Source organism: Thamnophis elegans, chromosome Z, assembly GCF_009769535.1.
Source record: "Thamnophis elegans isolate rThaEle1 chromosome Z, rThaEle1.pri, whole genome shotgun sequence".
NCBI lineage: Eukaryota > Metazoa > Chordata > Lepidosauria > Squamata > Colubridae > Thamnophis > Thamnophis elegans.
In genome coordinates, this window is record NC_045558.1 from 106,111,950 (window position 1) to 106,138,188 (window position 26,239).

Genomic DNA, 26,239 nt, shown 5'->3' on the forward strand with positions numbered 1-26,239 from the left:
AATTTGCTGCTTCTTTGTCCAATCTATGGCACAATATCTTGACAGGTTGGGAAATGATTTTATTAGTTATCCAAAATTTTACAAGTTAAGAGGTCACAATTCTTGGCGGGCCCCCAGATATTCAGCTGTGTTTTTATACTCTTTGGCGCTTTGAATGCTGTGCTTCATCAACTCTAAGACTTCATCTCGGGAAAGCCTGTTATCCTGGAGAAGGAAGGGGTACAGAGAAAGAACTACAAGCCTAGATAAGCAGTATTTATCCAAGGTATTGGCTACCACTAAGATGCTTAAAAATACATTCAACCTGAATTCAACGTTTTTTTACCTATATAGACAGATATTGGAGGTAATTTTGAACCCGAGTGGTTACTTCATTATTCCCAACAGGTCCCAGACAAGTGTTTGCAAAGAGAACAGCCGTGTTTGTTTTCTTAAAAGAAGGGAAGCATTTGAGGGAGCTAATCTTTGCTTTCCCTTAGATCAAGTGTGGATTGTAAGGGAAGAACTGAAGTGCATTAAGAACATTACAGAAGAGATTAAATGCACTGATGAAAGGAAGTGTATTTCATCTCAAACATCTCGAACATGGAGATCTTCATAACATGACAAGGGCTCACAGTGCTTTGGGGGAGATGGAAGCTGCGGAAAAACAGGAATGGATCCTAGGGGAAGCCACCCAAGTACACCAGCTACACTACTTTTTGAAGAAAGTTTAAGCAGGCCCTTCCAACAATAAATAGAGAGCAATTCCTTCTGGAGTGTGTTTCTCCCACTCCCATGTAAGGGAGAACCCGCTGTTGTATATTCCCCACCCAGGCCAATTACAGTTCATCGTGCTTCTTTGTCAAATCTTCACCATAGTTGGTAGCCTGGCTCCCCACAAACATGTTCCAATTGTCCAAAATTTCTTGCTTGGTTATTTTATCATCCTGCGATTTGGGGGAGGAAGCGAAGCAGTGGGAGAAGAGAAATAGAAAGGCAAGGACAGAAGGGCACAATTATAACCCAATTACATCCCAATCATTTTTTAACATTTTTATATTGTGTTATTAGTAAATTATATATAAAACTTTAGTTTAAAGCCACTTATGTTAGTTTTTCAGAGGGAAAGAACACTGTTTTAAAATATGAATGTTTCCAGACTCTTAGAACAGTCCATGCCACAACAGATCATTAGAGGAGGCAGTTTAAATATTATGCTTTTCTTCATATAGAGGGCTAAAGTTCTTAGTGATACTACAGAGATTGCTGTATTTTACACACACCAACACGAATGACTTTTTTTTTTTAAAAAAAGATCTACAATAATGAATTTCAAGTTGCTCCCTTTTTATTCTGCTATTTCAAAACATAAAGATAAATAACTGGAGCCAAATAGTGGAAGCTGCATATCTTAGGAATTGTCAAAGTGTGACACAAAGCTACCACAGGTCACAATTCTGAACAAAATATTTATGATATCTGGACATTGTACACATACTCCTTGTGGCAGAATTCTTTTAAAAAGTTTGCTTTCTTTTAAGAGATTCAGCAGTAACGAAACATGCTTGGAAACTCAGCTTTCTATTCTCTCTATTCTTTCTATTCTTGTGGACAGGAAAGGAAGTTTTTCAGTAGAGGACAGGCATCAAAAAACTTTCTTAGAGCATAGATAGTCCTTAGTCTAATGCTCTCATTAATGACCAATATTTTAAAGAAGCTTCCCTGAGGATGAAATTTGGGTCTTGACTGATATTGAGGAGCTGAAAATACATTTGGTGTCCTAGAAGCTGGATGTCTTTTTAGTCTTGTGCCACTTAATTGACATGAGATAGTCAAGGGCAAGCTTTCAAGTATTCATTTCAGATTGTGTTAAAATTGCATTTGTGGATAGATTTCAGTTGTATCGAGAAGTGCAGCTGGCATTCAGTCGCCTGAAACTGAGATATGGGCTGCATATAAATTTAATAAATAAAAAGATAGATGAACAAATGAATAAATAAATATGAACTTTAAGAATTAAATTTTAGGATAACTATGGTAGTACTGGTCAGATCCTGCCTAATGTTAGTAGAGAAGCCTATAATGAAAGCCTGGTGAGCTGCTATATGCTTTTGATTCCTTCCCTTTGTAGATTAAATAAAGTAATTTCTGCCAAAATTTGACCTGATTGCATTAGCTCTTTGAAAGTAGAGTACAAGCACAATTTTTGAATCGGATAAAGTGAGGAAAAAGTAAGGAAAGAATGAACTCTGTTTTAAATTCTATTAGTTTCCCAAAAATAGTTTTCTTCCATAATTAAAAAAATGACCCATTTCTTCATTTCATGAATTTGCATTGGACTTGGTAATAATCCCCAATTACAAGCAAACTAGGACAGAAGTCTTTAAGGAATGCATTGATACCCAGCATGATTTGAGGGAGGATCAAAACCTGCCTTCTACTTCCATGCCCAGGTCAAGAGACCTGAAGCTAAAATTGCCCTAAAGTAAAATCTTCAAATCAAGTTTTATTCTTGGGGACTCGCCCAATTATGGATGTATTAAAAAAAAAGGCTAGTGGGTCACACACCATCCACATATCTCAACTCCTGTGTTAGCCTGAGCATTGCAGCTCCTTTCCCATGCCTAGATTATTCTTACCAGATCTTTGTCCGACTGAACAAGGAGATGCTTGGATTCCACTTCAGCATGATCATAGTCTGGGGGCAGGATCCAGTGCCCAATTTCCTCCCGATCCATCTTCCCATCTTTGTTGATATCTCTGTGTTCCAGGAATTGTTGACGTTCACTTGTCACCCAGCTAGGTTCCGGCTCCCCAGTTTCAGGGGAGTATATGTCACCTGATCAAATAAGAATAAGTGAGATACGAAAAATCTCCTGTTGTACCTCCTCTCTAGGTACTGGACTAAAGTAGAACCTTTCTTCTAATCAAGGCAAGCCAATGAAGGAACAGGATAGTAGAGATACTGAGTCTCATTACCTCCTCCTTCTGGGCTCAAAAAAATACTTACAGCTCTGCCCCAAACCAGCCTACTTCTTAACAGGGTAATCCATTACCATTCAAGAAGAATTCTTATATTCTTACCGAGATATTCATCAACTTCTACGAAGCCATCACCATTCTTATCTATGTCCTCCAGGGTTTCCTGAAAAAATCAGAAGGTTAACTCTTAATGGTATAGTAGATCTTTTCACAGAGAGTTGTGTCAGAAAGATAGCAAAACCTCAAGAAATAATGCCTGTAATAAAAGGCATTTTCAGTTCCTAGATGCTTGGTAATATATTTCTGTTGCAGACAAGGAAGTCATGGGAAATGTGGGTGAGTCATAATTGCTTTCTAAGTTTGGGCCTTGGTTACTCAAAGGAGGACCTACACTCTAATCCAGAGGTCTCCAACCTTGGTAACTTTGAGACCTGTGGACTGCAACTCCCAGAATTCCTCAGCCAGCAAAGTTTTGCTGGCTGAAGAATTCTGGGAGTTGGAAGTCCACAGGTCTTAAACTTGTCAAGGTTTGGAGACCCCTACTCTAATCAACAATGGTTCTGCAGGGTCTCAGATAGGATTTCCCCCAGATTTTTCTGGACTGAGTATGATCCCTTCTACCTTATGCAAAGCAGCTGCTCTAACACAAAATCACAGCTGTATCCATGTGTATTGGAGGAAATTGGGAAGGACTTCTCCAAGATTATAGTCAGCTTTGTATCTGGGAGAAAGGAGATGCTGAATGAAACACTGCATATTGGACTACTCTCCTAAGCATTAAGGAGAAAAGACTCATTTTTTAACTGAAACTCAAACAATTTAGACAGCAGACAGAATATTAGAGGATTTGGATTTCTTTTGTCCCTTTTTAAAAAAAGCATATAGGAAGATGATTTTAAATCAACATCTCACTTCAGTTTCTGAATAGCAGTAGCCACACTTCATTCTTGCTTGTCACATTGCAAGCATAAAGCAGATCATTGCTACCTTTTACCATATAAACATGAGCTCTGGATTTTTCAGGATTATAAAATAGGATGCTAGGACAGCGCCACATCTTAATTTGGTAATTATAAAATCCTTTACAGAGACATGCTTTACATCATTTGAAATATTTTCTAAAGGAAAAATCTAACATTTCACAAGAGAGGTAAGGTGAATTAAATGAAAGGGGAGAAAGAATACATTTTAAATGGAAACTGAAAGACAGGAACAAAAGTTTTAATAAAATAAACCTTGAACAGCTGCTGGGGTTTCAGCTCCATTTTTTTATGAGTTACATCTATCTACTAAGTAATAAAGATGCTGTCTACCCATCCAATATAGGTACACCATCCATCACAGAAAACAGGATTTCTTAATGGCAAAGTGTCCAAGAGGGGCTGTCACAAATATACATGTCACTAGCTGGGAAGATCAAGACAGTGCTGTTCTGAACCATGCAATCAGATTATTCTGATTCAGATAATTCTTGGTGGTTGATCTTTGTTTCAATTGGATAAACCCCAACCCCCTAAATTTCATAAGTTTATGTGTTATTTAAAAGTCCTAGTCTAATTATCTACTTGATATTTTTGAAAGGTTTTGAAGCAAAGCTTCTCTGATCCTTTGCTACTAATCATATTGGCAAGAATCTAGGCTAGTGTTTCTCAAACATAATAATTTGAAGATTTGTAGATTTCAATTCCCAGAATTCTCCAACCAGTTTGCTGACTAGGAAATTCTGGGAACTGAAGTCTACACATCATCTAGTTTCTATGGTTGAGAAAAAACTCCCCTGACTAAGCATTGTTTTTTATATGGTATTTGGATTTACATGTTAAGTTGAAGATTAACCCATTAATTACCCATTAACCCATTAATACTAGTAGATGGTAGCCACTGAATTTATGGGAAAAAATTAAAATAAAGCAAATCTCACAAGATCTCTGCATGCTCACATTGTGGACATTTTTAATTCTTTACAGATACATGCATTACTTATATATTAAAATATTTTTGCCCACCCGATACTATATAAAAGCATATGGCGATACCCACCAAGTGAAAAATTTGTCGACCTTTCTATTAAAAGCTGTAATTGGTTTTGGCTTTAGCTTAGCTTGTTGAGAGTTGTAGAGTTCAAAAATTATGATTTATGACTGAGACTTCATGTGAATGAGAACACTAGTCAAACTATATTAAAATCAACTATGGGAAAATAGAAAATGTGAATCCAGATATAAATTCACTAAGCAACCATTTAGTGTTACTTCTATTCCATTTATAGGTTCTCTGTTTTCAATAGTTTTTCTAGTTCACTCATTGTTAAGGATAAGCAAGATCTATAACCCAGGAATTTTAATATTTTCACTTTTATTGATTTTTATAATCATTGGTTTTTTTTGCAGCCATATAAATATGATAAATAAACAAATGGAGATGATTCTATTGAAATTCTAATTCTATGCAAACACAGATAATGAAACCATAGAATGGTTAGGGGGAGCCAATTTAGGTAGTAAGTAGAAATCTCTCTTGACTAGGCAGGGTCCACATAATGTGCTACGACATAGTATGCTGAGCTCTGTTGCTGAATAAGCCATCATGATTAGATTCATACAGCCAGATAAACTAGAGCAATTTTGCACTGTTTAGTATTAGTATTCCCATCCTCACCATCACTATAATGTCCTTCATGTAGTCAAACTCTTCAGGATGAAGGAAAGCTGTGAATTCCTCTTTCGTCACACTCATATCTCCATTTTTGTCAGCAGCTTTGAATCGTCGTTCATCCCTGGCCAACATCTTCCGATAGGAATTCTTGTCCTCAAGATCCCCAAACTCTTCTCCTGAAGAAAACAGAGACATGAGCATCAGTGAAGCCTCCCTCCCCCCAGTAAACCTGAGCACATAATTAACACTTATTTTCCTACAGGATTGGTTGACCATAATCACTCACAGACAATGGATGAAACAGTTCATCAGAATGAGATTATATCCTGAGTGGTAAGCAAACCTCTCTCCGTATTAAGTGCAATGTGAAGTCTTTGTAATGAGGCATGTGAGCATTAGGAAATTAAAGTATATGTTATAACTGCTGATTTTTGGGTCCTTTCGGGAGCAACTGCTGTAAGAGAGGAGAGGAAACTAATTTTTTGAACTAATTTGAAATTATTGATGAGATACAGCAAAGTACACATCATGAGAAGGCAATTTTTTTTATCAATTACTCTTATTAACCTAACTTCTCAAGATACTGTCTACCTTTTCAATCTGCTTTTTTTGCAGGCTAGGTGACTATAGTACCTCCTGCTCTCCTGTGCTCTGGCTTAATATTTCTTCTCTCTCCCCCACATAAACATATAATCACACAAACACCTTTCTCTCCCACCCTCTTACCTTCATAGTGCCCATAAGTGGTCTTTTTGAACTCATTCCAAGTGATTTGGCCATCATTATCCTTGTCATAGTCCTTCCAGTTCTTGTTCACACTCTCATAGATGTAGCGGTTCTGAGTATGCTTGATCCAATCCTTCAATTCAGGCTGAGTCACGAAACCATCCCCATCTCGGTCAATTCGGTCCACAATCTTCCTGCAAAAAATAAGCATGAAAACTCAGGAGTGGCTTACAGAAACTCACTGGGCTGCCCAACTCTAGTCTAAATAGAACTCTGCCCAACTCTAGTCTTTATAGAACTCTAGTTCTATAAAGAATGTCACGAACCACCAGCAACACATTTATGGAACATATTGGGAGTGGAGACTAGGTTTTCTTAGAAGTGAAGTACTAATGTTTCTGGAGGGGACCAATGGGAGTGGATGATCTACAGCACATTTTTGGGGCCAGTATTAAGATCCAATAGATCAAGGGATTTAAAGACCAGTTTAGAGCCCTATCTTAATTATGTGCTTGATTTAACAATGTTAAAAAAAATTGAAAGACACAGGCGTGTTTCCTGATGATGAAGTTAGATTAGAAAGCCAATTACCTAGAAGTAATAGGAGAATCAGGGTCTTTCTCTTTCACTAGATCTTCAGGCAAGATCTGGATAGTCACTATGAAATATGCCTTATTTCTCAATATCCTCTAGGTCAGGGGTCCCCAAACCCCAGTCCGTGGACCCAGCACCAGTCTGTGGCTTCCAGAAACCAGGCTGGGTAAAAAAGCGAAGCCCCATCCACAGGATGCAGGCAAAACCAGAGCCCTCTGGTCTGTGAAAAAACCTGTCTCCGTAGAACTGGTCTCTTGTGCCCAAAGGGTTGGGGACCCCTGCTCTAGGCTAGGGGTCTCCAACCTTGGCAACTTTAAGACTTGTGGACTTCACAAGTCTTGTTGAAATCCACAATTCTTAAAGTTGCCATGGTTGGAGACCCCTGCTCTAGGCAATCACCATTTTATAAAGGGTGACTTGAGGCAGAAAATAGAAAACTTCCTTCTACACCTTATTCGTTCTTAATAGTTCCGGGGGGGGGGGGGGGGGAAGTATCTTTGCCTGATCAGTTTTCTAATGAGAACGTGATGCCTGTTGAACAATGTTTTTCAATCTTGGAAGCCTGCAGTCTAGAGAATTATGGAAATTGAACCCCATACATCTTATGAGGACTGAGAAACATCACGTTGGAGAAATGATTCTCAAATGGCTGGCTAATACTATCTTTAAAAGGCTCTGGATTCATAGCACTATTTCTTTGCATTTGACCAAGAGAATAACTGCTTGAAGAAAAAAGGCTATATGATGAGACTTGTTTATTTAATCACATTATTATTTTGGTTGGGTTTTCTTTTGCTGATGTAGTTGAAATGGGCTGAATGCCATGTCAAGAATGGGCATAAAGCTTAGATGACAGGGAATTCATAAACTCTAGCTGTTTCAAATATGCTTGTAACCAGTTTGACCAAATCTTAACCCAGTTTGCACACAATAAGCCAGCATGCTTAGAATCCCCTCTTAGAAAAACAAGCTTACACCCTACAGGACTAGACATTTGATCTTCCTCTCCCAGTTTTGGAATGCAAAATTCTTTGTTCAATTTCGCCAATGCAACTTTACCCCAGTCTCTCCTTGCTCTCTTCGGGAGTTAGTTGGTCAAATGTCTTGGCGTCTTCTTTGCCTAAGAAGGCTTCATGATCATAGCGGAAGTCTTGACTGTCATCATGGGGGTGATCACTGAGGTCTTGACCATGGTGGATACGATCCTTCTTGTCAGGGGGTGGCTTGGCCTGGGCCCAGACTAGGCATACTGTCAACAGGTAATAGTAGCAAAGCGTGTTCTGCCAAGCCATTGTATGCCTCTTGAAAAAATAAAAATGATGAATAAGGAAAACACAGAGCATATACATTATATACATATCCTGATACATCAGGGTTTGAAAATTTTGTTCCTTGTATCCATCCACCTTCACTGCTTTTGAGAACTCCTGCTTTCTAAAAATATGACGTTCATTCTCCTATGCTATCCAGAGTTTGGAGAATACCACCTCTTTAATTTCCTTCAAATCCTTCTTCTAAGACTATCCTATCCTTGTACCATTTTGTGGATTATACCCCATTGTACTGATATTCAAACTGGCACTCTTTAAATGTTTTAGATAATAATATTTACCATCATCTGAAATTATAGATCTCTAAGACATCAGAGAGCAGATCTGCTATCACTCAGTCCATATCATCATGCTCTGCTTTTATTTATTTATTTATTTATTTATTTATTTATACGGTTTATAGGCCGCCCAATCCCAGAGGAATCTGGGCAGCTTATTGTTTTTGCAAACCCTTCTCCCCCACATTATTCTTTTTTTAATCACATTTTACATTGTGAGTTGGGCTTGTTCTTTTGTACCTGGTAAAGTTCTACAAATTCTAATGATGCTAATAACACAATAATGTTGTTCTTCTCTTTACCAAGATAACAGAGCCTTGCTCCCATTTTCTATTTGCTTTATTCCCTCTTTCTAACAATTGTATATTATGTTTATGCTTTACCTATATGGTAGTTCTCTACTCCATTCTAGGGAACCATCAATTTACCTTTCTGTAAAACAACTGATTTTAAAAAGATTGGCCCGGTTATCAAATGAACTCCATGTCTGAGCAAGAGGTTGGATTCAGAGTCTCCCAGTCTCATATAATCCAGCAACATGTTGCTTGTTTTCTGCACTGATTTTAGATTTGAAACAATACCTCCCAGTCATAATCTTGCCATGTAGGATTGCGATCAGATGCTTGAGATAAGTTGCCAATCACCTGGTTTTATCCTGAGGCCTCTCTCCATACGAAAAACCACCAAGTCCCCATTCCCAGCTATATTCTCTAGTTAGTCATTCTACTTCCTTTCATCCTAGTCCATTCATCCAGACAGAAAGCTCTATCATTCTCTAAGGCTCTGTTGGAGGTGGGCATTGGTAATAAGGGCTGCACTTTTCAAGGGGGAAAACATCAGCAGATCACAGCAGCAGAAGCAAATTAGGCCAGTTCTCAGTTTGCTGCCCAGAATACAGAATGTTCAATTCCTGAAGTGGCTCAATGAACACTGTTCCTGCTCTGTCCAGAACAAAGCCACTGAAGAACAAAATGACACAGAAAGGGAGCACAGCTTTACATCCGAGGCTGTAGTACAAAAAAGGACCCTTCCATTGCCAAACTCCTCGGCCTATGGCAGATCCTGGATTGAATGAAACCCAACAGCCTCCTGCCACTGCACAAAGCCATCTTAAGAAGTAATTTCACTGCAATAAAAACTGACAAATCAACTTGTGGCATTTTGAAGAGTACCAACAGAAGAGTATATGGGTAGCCCAAGATAGAACTGTGGAATTCTCTGTGTTCTCTGAGCTTATGTTTCAGTGCCCAATTAGGTAACATCATCAGCATGTCTCTCGTTTGGATTGGGTACTTATACTGATGATGTTACCTATTTGGGTAATGAAATGTCTGCAAGCAAACAATCAAGCACAGAGATTAAGAATCCCACCTCTTAAAGAATAGCAAATCTATTATGGTGAAAACCTTTTTGCTCGCTCATAGCAAGTGGCACAGTTTAATTGATGGATAATTTTAAAAAGGCTAGACAGGGCCATGCTTGGTTAACCTGTTTGAACTTTTGATAAAGAAACACCATAATTTCTAGCTGAGGACAGGACCTCAGAGTTTTTTAAAAAAAAAACCATTCTGAAAAAAGCAATGAAAACTCCCTTTCATATTGTTGCCTACCCTTCCCCCCAAAATCCAAGTCTTCATTTACTAATTCCTTCAGTAAAAAGCTGAAGAGACAAAGGGAATAGTAGACAAAGAGGTTGAGAAGAAACAGTGGAGACAGTGATAATGACCTGATTAACACTGGGTATTCACTAGCACTCAAGTATTGTTTTGTGAATGGTCAGTGTTATTCAAATAATAGTTGTCTTGCACTTTCTGCATTTCATTTTCCTTTAATCTCTTTCTTTACCATCCCACCTCAGAATAATATTGTTACACTGATACTAGAAATTAGGGCCAGGAAGTATTTGCCTTATGTACATTTACTGATTTTATACTGGATTGTGGTGAAACAAACTAATATATCTACTTGCAAGGGAGGGAATGCATATTTTATCCCCTCTCCCCATAGGATTGCCTTCAAATGCCAAGACAAATTAAGTAGTTCAAACTAGAAGGAACCACAGGAGTCCCTGCTCCACCAAGACACAATCTGTGGAATTCAGAGCTAAAACACTTTATCTCTATTATTGCTTTTGGTGGAAAATACATCTTTCATTCAGGAAGCAAATGAAAAAAAAGAAGTGATATTCCACATCAGAAAATATCTAACTATAAGTAGTAGATAGCAGCAAAAAAAAACCCTACTAGATGATACAAATTAAATAAAAAACAGAGCAGGATGCAGAACTCTGGTACGAATAAGTAACTTTTTCAATAAGAGGTGGTTACTGCTACCCATTTCAAAGAGGGTTTCAGCATCCCCCGGGAGTTTGTCCCTAAAATCCCACACGTGGCCACGTTGCTGCGTTTTCTAGAGTCACCAGGCGGTCTCCTCCCATTCTAAACCACAAGCACTCTTGCTCCAATAGCCCCCACAAAGCGCCAGATAGTTCAGCACCCCTTTGCTTCGGATGGTTCGATCTACTCTGTGGCGCCCCACAATCGGATCCTCTCACCTCTCCTATTTTATTCGTAAATCAAATCAAGAGCATCCCAACTTGCCCCAATTCCAATGCTGCCGTCTTTAACAAAGGAAAAGGTTGCCTTCCCTGATGAAGTTCTCTACGGTCAGCCGTAGAGACCTCATTTCGTCCACCTCACCTCTGGTCTGCCCATCCATAATCCCTTTCCATAAATTCCCCCTAAGCCAGCATCGATTTTTCCTGCCCGTCTCCCCCACGCCTTTTACCTCTTCCCCAAAGAAGCTGCAGCGCCCGCGAAGCCCACTCTCCGAATGCTGCCCCAGTTCATCTCTTCGCTCCGCTGGTTGTCTCCCCGGACACGCCCCTCATCTCTGCAATGTCCAATCCGGGGCCTCGGTGGGATGATGGGCGTGGCCGAGCGCTCGGGGACTGGTCCGTCTGCGCCACGTTGACACAAAATTCCCTACTTCCCACGTTTTCCCGCAGCGCCTTGAAGGCGAGGCCAGCGGGGCGGGCTTTTTTTGTGTGTGGGGGTCTTCCCTGTTCCCCTCTTCGCCCAACTACAGAAGGACACCTCTCTCTGGCGCGCATCAATAATCTACCGCCACCCCTTTTTTGGCACTCAATGTTAGAATGAAATGAAATGAAATGCACTCTTAAAACCACGTGGCTTTCCAGGATTGTGGAACAGGGAAGGGGGGTTGCGGACCCCGATTCTGTGCGAAGTGTTTTATCAGTTTTGATTCGAGATCTTAGACGCGGGAATTGCCTTCCATCTTTCCAACTTCGGTGTGTCTAACCCAAAGGTGCTTTTTTCCCAAGAGGCAACTGGACTTTCTGGTTTTTCTTTGAAGACGTTTTGAAGACGAGAATCTCCATAGACATTCCCTGTTTCTATTTCTCTGAATGTGCTCAAGTAATGTTGCTATTTAAAGAAAAAGAGATAGGAACATTCTTCTATCCACATTCAAGTAACTACGGAGCATTTGAAGCTCTTCCATCCTATCCGAGGAATGCTGGCTTCAAGGGACTGGGGAGAGGTCGATTCAGTGACTTTCTCTTTCTTACACTTTTCTGATGTGTATTAATCGCCTCGTACCATATGTAAATATGCCCTGTATGGTTTTATCATTTTGTGTACTGTATAACTCCAAAAATATATATATGGCTAAGTAATTCATGGCTAAATTATCTACCAATAAACTGGCTTTATCATATCTTTAGTAATTGGGATGACTTTGATTTCAAGAATTATAACAGTGAAAATAAAATCTATCATTATTGTACTGTTTTCTGCTAGTGAGCTGAAATACTTGTTGAATTTTTTCCCTTGTCCACGTTGGGTGGTAAGCTTGATCCAGAGCACCTTGTTTGAAACTTATTGCTCAATTACTGCTCCACCTGAGGCAGCAAAAGGGCTTAGGTCAGCTCGCCCTGGTGCAACCCAAAATGTGGGAATTAAATTCAGTGCTGAGAGAATGAGCCCTATGCTAGCTTTAAGAAAAGATGACTTAGAAGCTATCCCACCATTTATATGCTACTAAAATCTGTTTAACCTTCAAAAGGACAAAATATTTATTTGTTAAGTTTACTTGCCACTTATTTCGACATGGGGGACATTGCAACGATTTTTCAATCAATGTACAGAGAGTTCTTAACTTACAATCACAATTGAGCCTAACATTTCTGTTGCTAAGTGAGTTTTGCTCCATTTTAAGACCTATCTTGCCACAGTTGTTAAGTGAATCATTGCAGTTGTTAAGTTAGTAACATGGCTGTTAAGTGAATCTGGCTTATCCATTGGTTTTGCTTGTCAGAACATCGCAACCTGGGACACTGCAATCATCATAAATATGAATCAATTTTCAAGAGACTGTATTTGAATCGCATGACCAATGGGAATGGTGTAATGGACATAAGTGTGAAAAATGTTAATGCTAAGTCATTTCTTCAGTGCCATTGTAACTTCAAACAGTCACTAAATAAAGTATTGTAAGTGAAGGACTACCTGTACCTCAAATAGATTAACTTATGGAATGTATCCAAAATCCAGAATCCATGACTGCATTATGATTGCAATTTGGCAAAGTTGTAGGAATTCTGGGAGTAGAGGTCGACATTTTAAAGTTTAAGGTTTAAGGTTTGAAAAACACTGATTGTATGATAATGAAATAGGTTGCAAACTTTGATCATAATATAAATCTGTCAAGCCCACTCCATTCCATAATTAGGAAAGAAAACTAAGAGACTCCATGGGTTGGAAATCAAAAGTACTTTTACTAATTATAAATGATAAGCAAGCAGTAGCGAAGCAAAGTCTGATTAATATGGCGCGAAAGCAATTGATATATAGGATAGCCCGTTCCCCCCCCTTAGGATCAAAGCTCCAGTCCAATCATAAGTCCTTCAAATGTCAGGTGTGAGATAACTTCAAAAAGACAGGCCAACGATGGAATGTGTAGGCCGTTGATGCAGGCGGGAAACACATACGCATGCGCAGTCCCAACGACTGGTACATCCTAGAACATTCCTCCAGCACATCAATTAACCCCTCCCAAATACACGCCCCCCCCCTTCCCGTTTCATGGCAGCTGAAGCAACAGCAAGGCAGAAGCTGACAAAATCTAGACATATGGGAAAATATAGGGAACTGGTGTTAAGTTGTGTTATTATTTAAGAGAGAAGTTTTACAAAATGATGTGTTGGTGGTGGTAATCTGAAATGTGAAAAGGAACATCAAAATATTGGAAGTGTGAAAAGGAAGAAGGGACTTTCAGCATGCATAGTGGATTTGTGAAGAAAAGCAAAAAAAATGTTAAATGCAAATTGACACAATGATGCAAAAAGATATTGTGATCCAACACCATGATGAAACCAGAATTATTCCTTATGGAGAAGGAATTAGAAAAGAAATATAAGAAATTAGTATTGTATAAGGTAAAACAATGTTGCATGTAGATAAAAAATAGAAAAGAAGAAATCTTTTGCAAACTTGTTCTATAAGATGTATAACCATCCTGCCTTCCCTGTCCTCCTCAGATCTTCTTTCCATACAGGTAATGTTTTGGAAAACACTGTTTACTCGAGTACTTACTTATTCATGCATTCATTCTATTCTATTAAGATAGAAGAATATAGTACATAAATGTATAGCATTTATATTTTACAGAATAAAAATATAGAGCCAGTTTGAACTAGTGGTTAAAGCATTAGGCTAGAAACCAAGAAACTGAATTCTAATCCCACTTTAGGCATGAAAGCTGGCTGGGTGACTTTGAACCAGTCATCCTTTATCAGCCCAGCCCACCCTAAAGGGTCCTTGTGAAGAAATAAGGTATAAAAATAATAAAGGTGGGATGAAAAATAATAAATAAGTTCTGCCTTCCATTCCAGAATTAAAGGTGGCCTTCTGTAACTCTCACCAATGATTTGCTATAACAATAACTCCATGAAGAAGGTTGAGGGGAGGTCACTGGTCTAAAGTCAACCAGAGAATTTCGTGGTTGACAATGTGCTTGAACTTGGTACCACTACAGTATGTGAGAAAAGCAGCCATTTTGTTCTTGCTTTTAACAGCTTTTTTGACCCGTTTGCAACTGCCATCAGATATTTCTCTTGTATTAACTGTTTCTTGATTTATAGCTTTATGTACACATTCAGCAGTTTTGGATACATGAATAGGGCCAGACTCACAAAGGAGGTGGAAAAACACATGTTTCCCTTTTCTTAGTATAGGTATATAAGCCACATGGGGGTTTTTGGGAGGGGGGAGAATTTTAATTAGAAGAATAAGATTAGAGATAAATTAATCCTAAATTGATATTTTGACAAATTACCCACAGATGCTTGTTTCTTCAAAACAAGCATCTGCCAATTATTTTGGACCTTTAAAACAATAGTTGCAACTGTTTAGGGTATACACTAGCTTTGTTTGCATGACAGGCATAATTGGGTCAAACATTTAAACCAGGGCTGTCAAAAGTTGTGGTCCTCAGGGCGAGATGCGTCACGCACTAGCCACGCCCTTGCCCAGTTTAGTGAAGGGGGGGGGGAAGTCCCAATTACATCATGTAACACCACCATCACGACAGAAGTTTGACACCCCAGATTTAGACTAACTTTTGTTGTTATCTTGGGACATTTCATTGGTTTGGCTTTGTAATATAACGTATTATCTGACCCAGATCATATAGTCAGTTTATAATTGTGCAACCTCCAAAAATGTCTTAATTAAGTAAGTAATGAATATACCTATGAATATGATCATACTAGGTAAGTATGCCGAATCTCTTCTTGGTATGTTTTGTGTGTGCCTGCATTTGCTGCAAGTAGCAGATACTACTGGATTGTGAGCAGAACACTCTGATTTTTGAAATACCATTTTAAATTTTCTGAATTATAAATGAGTCTCTGGAGGCTATGAATCTTTGACATTATTGTTTGTCTACTTCTCCTTATGCTTTCTTCCCAAACATTCAGGTCAGCTTTACAAATGCAGCAGCTCACCTTTTGCTTGGCATAAACATACCACATTTCAACATCCACATGCTTTCTTTTTTTTTCCCCAAGCAAAACTTTTTTTATTTTCCATTTTCATAACATATAATCACATATATACTATTACATAGCCAATATCATATTGTACTGATTATTAATTACATCAGTTCATCTTGCCATCAACTCCCGGAAAAAAAAGAAATTAAAAAAATAAAATGAAAACCAATTATTGGCTCTTCTGCTCTCCATACTCCATGTTTATGCCCTTTCTTCTGCCTGTCTCCTCCCCCTCTCTACTTCCTTTCTTTCCTCCATCATCCTTTTCTACTCTACTTCCTCTTCCTTTTTCCTTCTCTCTCCTCTTTCCACTCCTCCTTATTCTCCTCATCTTCCCCCCTTCCTTGCCCTCTCTTCATATCTTTCTTCTCTCATCTGCTTCCCACTCTTCCTCTCATTCACTTGGTGTATTTCAGCTTCTGAGCAAACTCCATTCTGTGTTGATGGTATTTATACTTCCATTTCAATATACATAACATCTTAGTTTTAAAGAGAAAATAAGAGAAGACAGTATACATGTACAATAAGGTGACCAGATTTTCAGATTGGAAAAGAGGGACACCCTTGACCGGGGGGGGGGGGACCCTTGATTAGCTTCAGACCTGGTTACTTCAGACCTGGCTTCAGACCTGGTTACAGCACAGAAACCGCTTTGGTCGCATTGACCGATGATCTCTGGAGGGCCAGAGATGGAGGCTATGCGTCCATCCTGGTTCTCCTTGACCTCTCAGCGGCTTTCGATACCATCGACCATGGTATCCTTCTGCGACGACTGCGGGAGGTGGGAGTGGGAGGCACTGTTTTACAGTGGTTCTCCTCCTACCTCTCGGACAGGTCGCAGTCGGTGTTGGTCGGGGGGCAGAGATCGTCCCTGAGGCCCCTAACATGTGGGGTGCCGCAGGGTTCGGTCTTATCCCCCCTACTATTTAACATATACATGAAACCGCTGGGCGAGATCATTCGGAGGCACGGGATAAAATACCACCAATATGCGGACGATACGCAACTGTATCTGTCCGCCCCGTGCCAACTCAATGAAGCGGTGGACGTGATGAACCAGGGTCTAGAGGCCGTTAAGAACTGGATGAGCGCTAACAAACTGGTACTCAACCCGGACAAGACCGAGTGGCTGTTGTGCTTCCCTCCCAATAATTTGGCTAATGTACCAACACTTAGGCTGGGGGGTCAAATTTTATACCCCTCAGATAGGGTCCACAACTTAGGAGTCCTCCTGGACCCACAGCTGACTTTTGACCACCAGCTGTCAGCTGTGACCAGGGGGGCATTTGCCCAGGTTCGCCTGGTCCGCCAGTTGCGGCCCTACCTAGACCGGGAGGCTCTCACAACAGTCACTCGAGCCCTTGTGATCTCTAGGCTGGAATACTGCAATGGGCTCTACATGGGGTTGCCCTTGAAGTGCATCCGGCGACTACAGTTAGTCCAGAATGCAGCCGCGCGAGTGATAGTGGGCGCACCGCGGTTCGCCCACGTTACACCCGTCCTCCGCGAGCTGCACTGGCTACCTGTTGGTCTCCGGGTGCGCTTCAGGGTACTGATGACCACCTTTAAAGCACTCCATGGTAGTGGATCTGGGTACTTGAGAGACCGCCTTCTGCCGATTACCTCCCTTCGACCAATTAGATCGCACAGACTGGGCCTCCTCCGAATCCCATCTGCCAGTCAATGCCGACTGGCGACCACACGGAGGAGAGCCTTTTCTGTTGCAGCTCCGACCCTGTGGAACGATCTCCCCGTTGAGATCCGTACCCTCACCACCATCCAGACCTTCCGCGCAGCCCTCAAGATCTGGCTCTCCCAGCAGGCCTAGGGATAGGTTCCCAATTCACCCGCCCGAGTGTTTGATTGCTGAACGAAAGTTGTGTTTTATTATTTTTCTTTGTTCACATTTTGTTTTGTTTTTTGATACTGCACCCCCCTCCCTTGTGATTGTAAGCCGCCCTGAGTCCCCTCAGGGAAAAGGGCGGCCTATAAATTTTAATAAATGAAAATAAATGAAAAAATGAAAAAAAAAAATTTTTGTCAAAAGGTCACCCCAGGACACTGAAACCAGCATAAATACGAATCTGTTGCCAAACAAAATTTTGATCACGTGACCATGAGGATGCTGCAACGGTCGCTAAGTGTGAAAAATGGTCGCAACGGTCGCTAAGTGTGAAAAATGGTCGCAACGGTCGCTAAGTGTGAAAAATGGTCATCAGTCACTTTTTTCAATGCAATTGTAACTTTGGTCACTAAATGTTTTCCCCCTCCTCGAGACTCCTCACTTCTTCCTTCATTCCTCTTGCTTATCTACCTTCACCTTATCTGTCTTCTGCTCTTTCCCTCTCTTCCTTCCTTCCTCCCTCCTTCCATCCTCTTCTTTCCTCACTCACTCCCTTCCTCCTTTTTTCTCTTCCTTCCTCCTTCCATTATTTATACGATATAAAATTCAATGAGGGTGAAACACACCAAATCTGGCAAAGCTGCCTTGCACCAACCTGGCCTGCCCATAGAATAGCAGCCACTTTGAGACACATAAACCTGGTCTGAACATATTGCATCACAAAGATTTGCAAAGATCACATTTGCAAAAAGGAACATTTCTTGTAGTAAATACATTTTATAAACAATTTAAAAGTAAAAATCCCCCCAAAATAATAAAAAAGGTATTCTATAAATAAAAGAAATCCTTAAAAACCATTGTTAAGTATTACACCAGCAATAATTTATACTGTCACCATTTCAAACTATCATCAGAAATACGAATCCGTTGCCAAACATCAACATTTTGATCGCGTAACCATGAGGATGCCACAACGGTCGCTAAGTGTGAAAATGGTCGCTAAGTGTGAAAAATGGTCATCAGTCACTTTTTTCAATGCCATTGTATCTTCCTGATTATTAAAAGTGCAAATTCACTCAGTGTCAATCATGACTCCTGAGTCCATTTCAAAGTATTGTGCATAGAAATTTTAAAAATGGCTTGTTTCAATTTATTTTGGATAGAATCTTTTTTTAAATAGTCTAAGACAATTTAAAAAAAGAATCAACACAGAATACCACTATTTTAAAAAATCATATGCACAATAAATAAAATATTATTTTAAAATACATTGAGCCTATACTCCTTACAGTAAATGACTCATCTGGAAACAAGCCAATAGCATTTTTTGTGCTTTCAAATTTACAGATGTTCCAAAATCAGCTTAAAGTCCAAATATTTAAAGACCACCCCCCTCAAAGCTATCTTACCAGAGCTTTAAATATCTTCTGGGGAGGCCCTGTAATCCCATTCATGACAAAGGTAGGGCTTTCTCAGGAGGAAGGTTTCAGCTGGTGCCCATCCTTTGGAAACCTCCCCCAAGAGCAGGGAGCCCTAACCTGCTGTCCATTCAGGAAGGCTGTACAAATTATTCTGTCTTCTAGAGCCATTGGGATTTAATATGGTTTTATCACTGGATTTTCTTTTTATTGTTTTTGTGGAATTGTTACAATGATTTTATAATAATATAATTTTATTTGGCATTTTTGTTGCTGTAAACTGCTGAAAGCCCCTGATAGAATACAAATTATTTAATAATAAATTTAAAAAGCTGGGTGCAAGATATGAAAACACTGCAAACTATTGTTCAAGATAATTTGAGAAAAGGGAATCATTCACCAAGAGTGCTAATAACTACTGCTAAGTTATATAGCAAATCAGATACTAAGGCCTAATGCCACAGAGGGGAGAAAAATTCATAAGTTTTCAAGATTTCCTGCACTGCTTCAAACATATACACTTAATACCAATGAATCCACAGCTATTATTTGATACAAGAAGATGGGTATGGAGAACGGAAAGAAATTTAAATTAATAAAAAAGATGCCACTGAAATCATCTGTTTTAAATTATAATCCCTCTTCCTGACAGTGGATCAATAAAAAAAGATTATGCCCAATTCAAACTGGAAAAATACATTTAGCTCAAAAAAATAAGATCGTCATGGTGATGAAAGAACATGGCAAGTATCCCTAGGAATTATTTGTCTCTCCAGGCAAATAAGGAAATACCTGTTGCTCTGGTCTTTAATGCAATTCTTGCTTAAGGAAGAGCCCTCCCCCGAAAAAATGCTTCTGCCGGGCTGCGAGAGCCACGTGGAAGTTGTCTGCACAGCTGAAAAAAGGACTGTTTGCTGGGCTGGGAGGAGGAGACAGCCCCCTGCCTTCTCCCCCTTTGGCTTTGCGGAGTTCCCAGCCAGCACGGGCGGCAAGTCTGGATGGAACCACGTGGAAGTTCTCTGCGCGACCGGCAGCCGCTTTTTACTCCCGAGTAAATTTTTTACTCGGGAGTAAATTTTACTCCCGAGTAAAATTTTTACTCGGGAGTAAGTAAAATTTACTCCCGAGTAAAATTTTTTACAAAACATGATTAATTTTACTCACCACCAGTAAGCGCAGCTGCAACCCCAACAAGAAAGACAAAATAAAATGGAGACTCCTCTGCGTCCTCAGCTAAGGAGTCCAGCCAATCAGTGAGCTGGTTGGCCAGCTCACTGATTGGCTGGAGTCCAGCCAATCAAATCAGTGAGCGGCAGGCTGGGCTGGCTTAAATTTGTAGGTAGCATAGAACAGAACGATGAGCCAGCCCAGCAGCTGATGGGCGGGAGCTGCCAGCGCCAAAAAAAGCGTGCCTTTTAAAAAAGCGGGCGGGACGCGGGAAAATGCATCAAAAAGTGGGGGTGTCCCGCTAAAAGCATTATGTCTGGTCACCTTAATGTACAATCACATTACTTTAAAACCTAACACCCCTCCTCAAGCCTAATATGCTTCCCTCCCTCCCCCCTCCCCCCCAGCCCCCCCCAACCTTCCCTCCCCTGACTTCCCAGAACCAATACACGGTATAAATCTTTTAACAAAAACAGTTTAAAATATATTTGAAAAAAGAATAAGAAATTAATAACATCTTTAAATTGAACTTAGCTTCTCCTTGCTAGGCTAATACTAAACAATTTATATCCTTCCTAATCTTAAAATCATACGCTATCTGGAATTTCCCATATTTATTTTGAGTATAATCAATCCATTTTTTCCAGCCTCGTTTATATCTCTCGTTTGAGTAGTCCTTAAGATATGCAGATATTTTAGCCATCTCGGCTAAATTTATGACTTTCAATGTCCATTCTTAGATAGTAGGCAAATCTTCCTTCTTCCAATATTGCACCACCAACAATCTAGCTGCAGTTATTAAGTGCAAAACCAAGTTAATCTCTACAGCTGTACAATCAGTAATTATACCTAACAAAAATAGTTGGGGGGTAAACTTTACCTTTTTTTAAAGAACATTTTGCATAATCCACCATATTTTTATCCAAAATGCCTTAACCTTTTTGCAGGTCCACCATATATGAAAATATGTAGCGTCCCTAGAGTCACATCTCCAACATTTAGGTTGTAAATTCGGATACATAGAAGCCAACTTTTTAGGATCTAAATGCCATCTATAAAACATCTTGTAAAAGTTTTCTCTCAAGTTTTGGGCTTGTGTAAATTTTAGGTTTCTTACTCAAATCCTTTCCCATGTATCCAGCATTATTGGTTCTTCAATATTTTGAGCCCACTTTATCATACAGTCTTTAACTAATTCTGTTTCGGAGTCCATCTGTATTAATACATTATATAGTCTTTTTATATGCCTTAAACTTTGATCTCTTATTTGTTTAAGTAAATTATCCTCGACTTGCATAAAACCAATTTTTTGATCTGTTTTCCACCTGGCCTGTAGCTGTCCATACTGGAACCATGTTTGGATTACCTTTTCCTCTTTTAATTCATCCAAGGATTTTAGTGTAATACACCTCTTTCTAGGGTAAGAAGCTGTCTGTAAGTAATTATACCCTGATTTTGTACTATGTTCATATTTTCTATTGCATGTCTAGGAATTACCCACATGGGTATCTTATCATTTAATTTGTAATGATATTTTTTCCAGACCCGCAGTAGAGCATTCCTTAAAATATGACTTTTAAAATTCTTGTCCACTTTTTTGTTATATAGAAAGTAAGCATGCCAGCCATATACCAAATCATGCCCCTCGATATTAAGTATTCTATCATTTGTTAAATTAATCCAATCACTAATTACAGATAAAGCTACTGCATCATAGTATAATTTTAAATTGTGTAATTTCAAACCTCCTCTCTCATGCATATTTTGCATTATTTTTAATTTTACTCTTGGCTTCTTCCCTGCCTATACAAATTTATTAATACCCTTCTGCCATTCTAACAGGTTCACATCTTTTTTAAGTATTGGTAGCATTTGGAAAAGAAATAAGAATTTAGGTAAAATATTCATTTTCACTGCTGCTATTCTTCCCAGCAAAGATAACTGTAATTTCTCCCATTTTTTCATCTCTGTCTGTATACTATACCAAAGTGGTTCATAATTATACTTATATAGCTTCCCATTTGAGATTGAAATATGAACTCCTAAATATTTGACCTTTTTAACTATTTCACATCCTATCATTCCTTCTAGGTCTTCCTTTTGTTTAGTATTCATATTTGTAGCTAATATCTTTGTTTTCCTTAAATTTATTTTGAATCCTGACACTTGACCATATTGATTAATCATATTCATTAAGACCTTACTAGATTCCTGTGGTTGGGTTAATATTATAACCAAATCATCTGCAAAAGCACATACTCTATATTCTTGCTGCCTAATCTTAATTCCCTGTAAGCCCTCCGAGCCCCATATTTTATTCAACAGTATTTACAAAGTTATGATAAACAATAATGGGGACAAGGGACAACCCTATCTTGTACCTTTTTCAATTTGAAAAGAATCTGTTAAACTTCCATTAACTATAATTTGAGCTGTTTGTTGTTGATATATTGCTTTGATTGATTGTAAGAAATGTTCTCCTATTTGCATTTTTTGCAGTATTTTCAGCAGGAATTGCCAATTGACTCGATCAAAGGCTTTCTCAGCATCTAGAAATATGAGCGCAGCAAGATTTGGTTATTCTTTCCCAAATATTCTAGTGTATTAACAATTAATCTTACACTACTTCTCATTTGTCTCCCTTGAATAAAACCTGTTTGATTATTATGAATCAATTATTGAATAACCAACATGGTAAAGATTTTATAATCTACATTAAGTAATGATATAGGTCTATAATTTTTTGGTTGGGTAATATCTTGATGTTCTTTTATATCAGAGATATAAAAGCTGTCTTCCAAGATGGGGGTACCTTGCCTTCCATTTGAATCTTATTAAATAATCCCTTAAGAGGTTCTACCATTTCTAATTGTAGATTTTTATAATAAGCTGCTGTCAAGCCATCTGTACCCGGTGCTTTCCCTGCCTTTAACTGTTTGATTACCTGTAGAATTTCCCCCGAAGTTATTGGTTGATTCAATCTCTCCCTCTGCTCATCTTTATCTATGGGTATTTTTTCTTTATCCGGGTATCTGTCTATATCTAGACCTTGAATTTTATCACCCTTGTACAATGCTATAAAGAATTCATGAAAGACCTTTTGAATCTCATCCTGTTGGTACACTTCTTTCCCTCTGTAGTGTAATTTCGCTACGTTACAAGATTTTTGTTTTTTCCTAATCAGATCTGCTAACCACCTACCAGATTTATTTGCATTACAGGAAGTGTTATGTTTTGCATATAACAGACTGGTAACTACCTGATCTGAAATCAGCATATTAAATTGGTCTTTTAATAAGGTAATTGTTTCTTTAGTCTTTTTATCTCCTGGTTTTAAAGTTAACTCTTGCTCTTTCTTCCTAATTTCATCTTCCAGTTCAGTTCACTTTTCCCCCTGTTTGCGTCTATGTAATCTATTATTGTTGTTGTTGTTGTTGTTGTTATTATTATTATTATTATTATTGTACAATTGTATCACAGCGGCCAGTTGTTTCGCCGGATTTGGCATTGGTTACTAGTCGGGCCCCACCCAGGGGCCTAGGACGTCGTAACGTATTTTCGTAATATGCGTGCAGATCCAAGCAGTGCGGCTTTTTGCATTTGACTGATGGTGATTTTGTCAATTTTTAACTGTTTTAAATGTAATTCCAGTGCTTTTGGAATAGCACCCAGTGTGCCAATTACCACTGGAATTACCACTGCTGGTTTGTGCCATAGTCGTTGAATTTCGATTTTTAAGTCCTGGTATCTTGCGATTTTTTCATGTTCCTTCTCGGCGACCCTGCTATCACCTGGTATTGCGATGTCTATGATTGTGACCTTATTTTTCTCAACCAGTGTGATGTCTGGTGTATTATGCGCCAGTATTTTGTCAGTTTGTATACGGAAATCCCACAAGATCTTGACCATCTGATTTTCGGTGACTTTTTCAGGCTGATGTTCCCACCAGTTTGTTGCTGTTTTAATATTATAATTTTTGCACAAATTCCAATGGATCATTTGTGCTACTGAATTGTGCCGCAATTTATAATCAGTCTGCGTGATTTTTTTACAGCAGCTGAGTATGTGATCAACAGTTTCATCAGCTTCTTTGCAAAGTCTGCATTTGGCATCATCAGAGGATTTTTCGATTTTGGCCTTAATGGCATTTGTGCGGATAGCTTGTTCTTGCGCAGCCAGGATTAGTGACTCTGTTTCTTTCTTTAATGTACCTGTTTTTAACCATAACCAAGTTTGTTCACTGTCCACTTTATCTTTTATTTTTTCCAGAAATTGACCATGCAGTGCTTTGTTCTGCCAACTCTCCATTCTTGATTTTATCACATCTTTTCTGTATTCTTGTTTTGTCTGTTGGGCCTTCAGTAGATTTTTGTTCTTTACTTCGATTAATAGATGTTCTTGAGTGTCTTTTAAATAATCAGCCAGTGCATGTTTTTCTTCTTCAACTGTTTGCTTCACTTGTAATAATCCTCTGCCACCTGATTTTCGGGGCAGATATAGTCTATCAGTATCACCACGTGGATGTAAACTGTAGTGTATTGTCATTAGTTTCCTGGTTTTTCGGTCCAAAAGGTCCAAATCAGCTTGTGTCCAGTTAACTATGCCAGCTGTGTATCTTATAACTGGTATTGCCCAGGTATTTATGGCCTTGATTGTATTTCCACCATTCAATTTAGATTTTAAAATTTTCCTAACTCTATTGGTGTACTCTTGCCTGACAATAGTTTTTACTTCTCCATGCTTGATGTTATCCAACTGCAGAATGCCTAAGTATTTGTAGGCTTCATTTTCTTTGCATTTAATTAGTTGGCCATTGGGCATTTCAATTCCCTCAGATGCAGTGATTTTGCCCCTTTTTATGGATACAGTGGTGCATTTTTCCATGCCAAACTGCATTGAAATATCGGTGCTGAATACTCGGACTGTATTTGTCAATGATTGGATTTCTATTTCTGACTTTCCATAGAGTTTCAAATCATCCATATATAGTAAATGCGAAATTTTTTCAGCTTTTTTGGCTGTTGGGTAGCCTAATTTCATTTTTTTTAAGATTACTGATAGTGGGATCATTGCGATGATGAAGAGAAGAGGTGAAAGTGAATCACCCTGGAAAATTCCTCGCTTGATGTTAACCATTCCGTAGCTCTCATTCCCTACTGCCAACTCAGTTCTCCATTGTTTCATTGCCTTTTCAGTAAAGGATGTAATATTTTTGCTAATGCCAGTTGTTTCTAAGCATTTTATGATCCAACTATGTGGCAGTGAGTCAAATGCCTTTTTGTAATCAATCCAGACCATATTCAAGTTCGTTTTTCTGTTCTTACAATTTTCTAATATCATTTTATCAATTAGAAGCTGATCTTTTGTGCCCCTGCTCCTTCTTTTGTTGCCTTTTTGCTCTACTGGCAAGATGTTGTTTGTTTCCAAATAATCCATCATGTTATCTGCAATAATGCCTGTGAGTAATTTGAAGGTTGTTGGTAAGAATGTTATTGGTCTATAGTTTTCAGGTGTTGTTCCTTTAGTTGGATCTTTCTGAATCAAGTATGTTTTTCCAGTTGTCAACCATTCATCAATTTGGCCCTTTTGTAAAATTTCATTCAGTTGCCTGGCCAATATTGCATGTAAACTGGTCAGATATTTGAGCCAGAAACCATGTAATTGGTCCTTTCCAGGTGATGTCCAATTCTTTACCTTTTTAACTCGATTTTTGATCATCTCAGTTGTTATTTCTAATACTTGCATTTGTTTGTTGCCAATGCTTTTCTCAAAGTCATGTATCCACTTTGCTTCCTTGTTGTAGTCCTTTGCATTTTCCCACAATTCTTTCCAGAATTCAACTGTGGCCTGCTTTTCTGGTTTTTCACTTTTGGTGTCACCATTCACATTAAGACTTTGATAAAAACGCCGTTGGTCTGATCGAAATTGCTGATTTTGTTTATATTGGATGATTAGTGCCTCATATCTTTCAATTTTTCTAGCTGTTGCTGTTATCTGCTGTTTTACAATCTCTACAGCTTCATTGATGTTTCTTGTATCCAATCTATATCTTCTGATTAGCCGATCTATGATTTTGTTGTTTTTAAGCCGTTGCTCATGCATGTTCTTTAAGTTACTAGCATCTGCCCTTAATTTTTTGATTTTTTGTTCTAGACGGATTTTCCACTTTGGCTTTGATGCTTTTTCTG

The 26,239-nt window shown here is 38.8% G+C and overlaps 1 protein-coding gene across 3 annotated transcripts; it reads right to left on the reverse strand.

The window, feature by feature from the left end:
* Positions 1-38: 38 nt before the first annotated feature.
* Positions 39-11,431, reverse strand: RCN3 (reticulocalbin 3). 3 transcript variants are annotated; one of them, XM_032237059.1, is made up of 7 exons: positions 11,336-11,429; positions 7,999-8,238; positions 6,346-6,539; positions 5,623-5,795; positions 3,067-3,127; positions 2,622-2,821; positions 39-204 (listed from the first exon to the last, which is right to left on the reverse strand). In XM_032237059.1, exons 1-7 carry the CDS (start codon positions 11,395-11,397, stop codon positions 94-96), a joined length of 1,041 nt encoding a protein of 346 aa, XP_032092950.1. In that variant the 5' UTR covers positions 11,398-11,429; the 3' UTR covers positions 39-93. The 3 variants fall into 3 exon arrangements, with proteins under 3 accessions (XP_032092950.1, XP_032092952.1, XP_032092951.1); XM_032237061.1 differs by having other exon boundaries at positions 74-233; positions 11,336-11,430; XM_032237060.1 differs by lacking the exon at positions 39-204 and adding an exon at positions 241-929 and having other exon boundaries at positions 11,336-11,431.
* Positions 11,432-26,239: the final 14,808 nt, after the last annotated feature.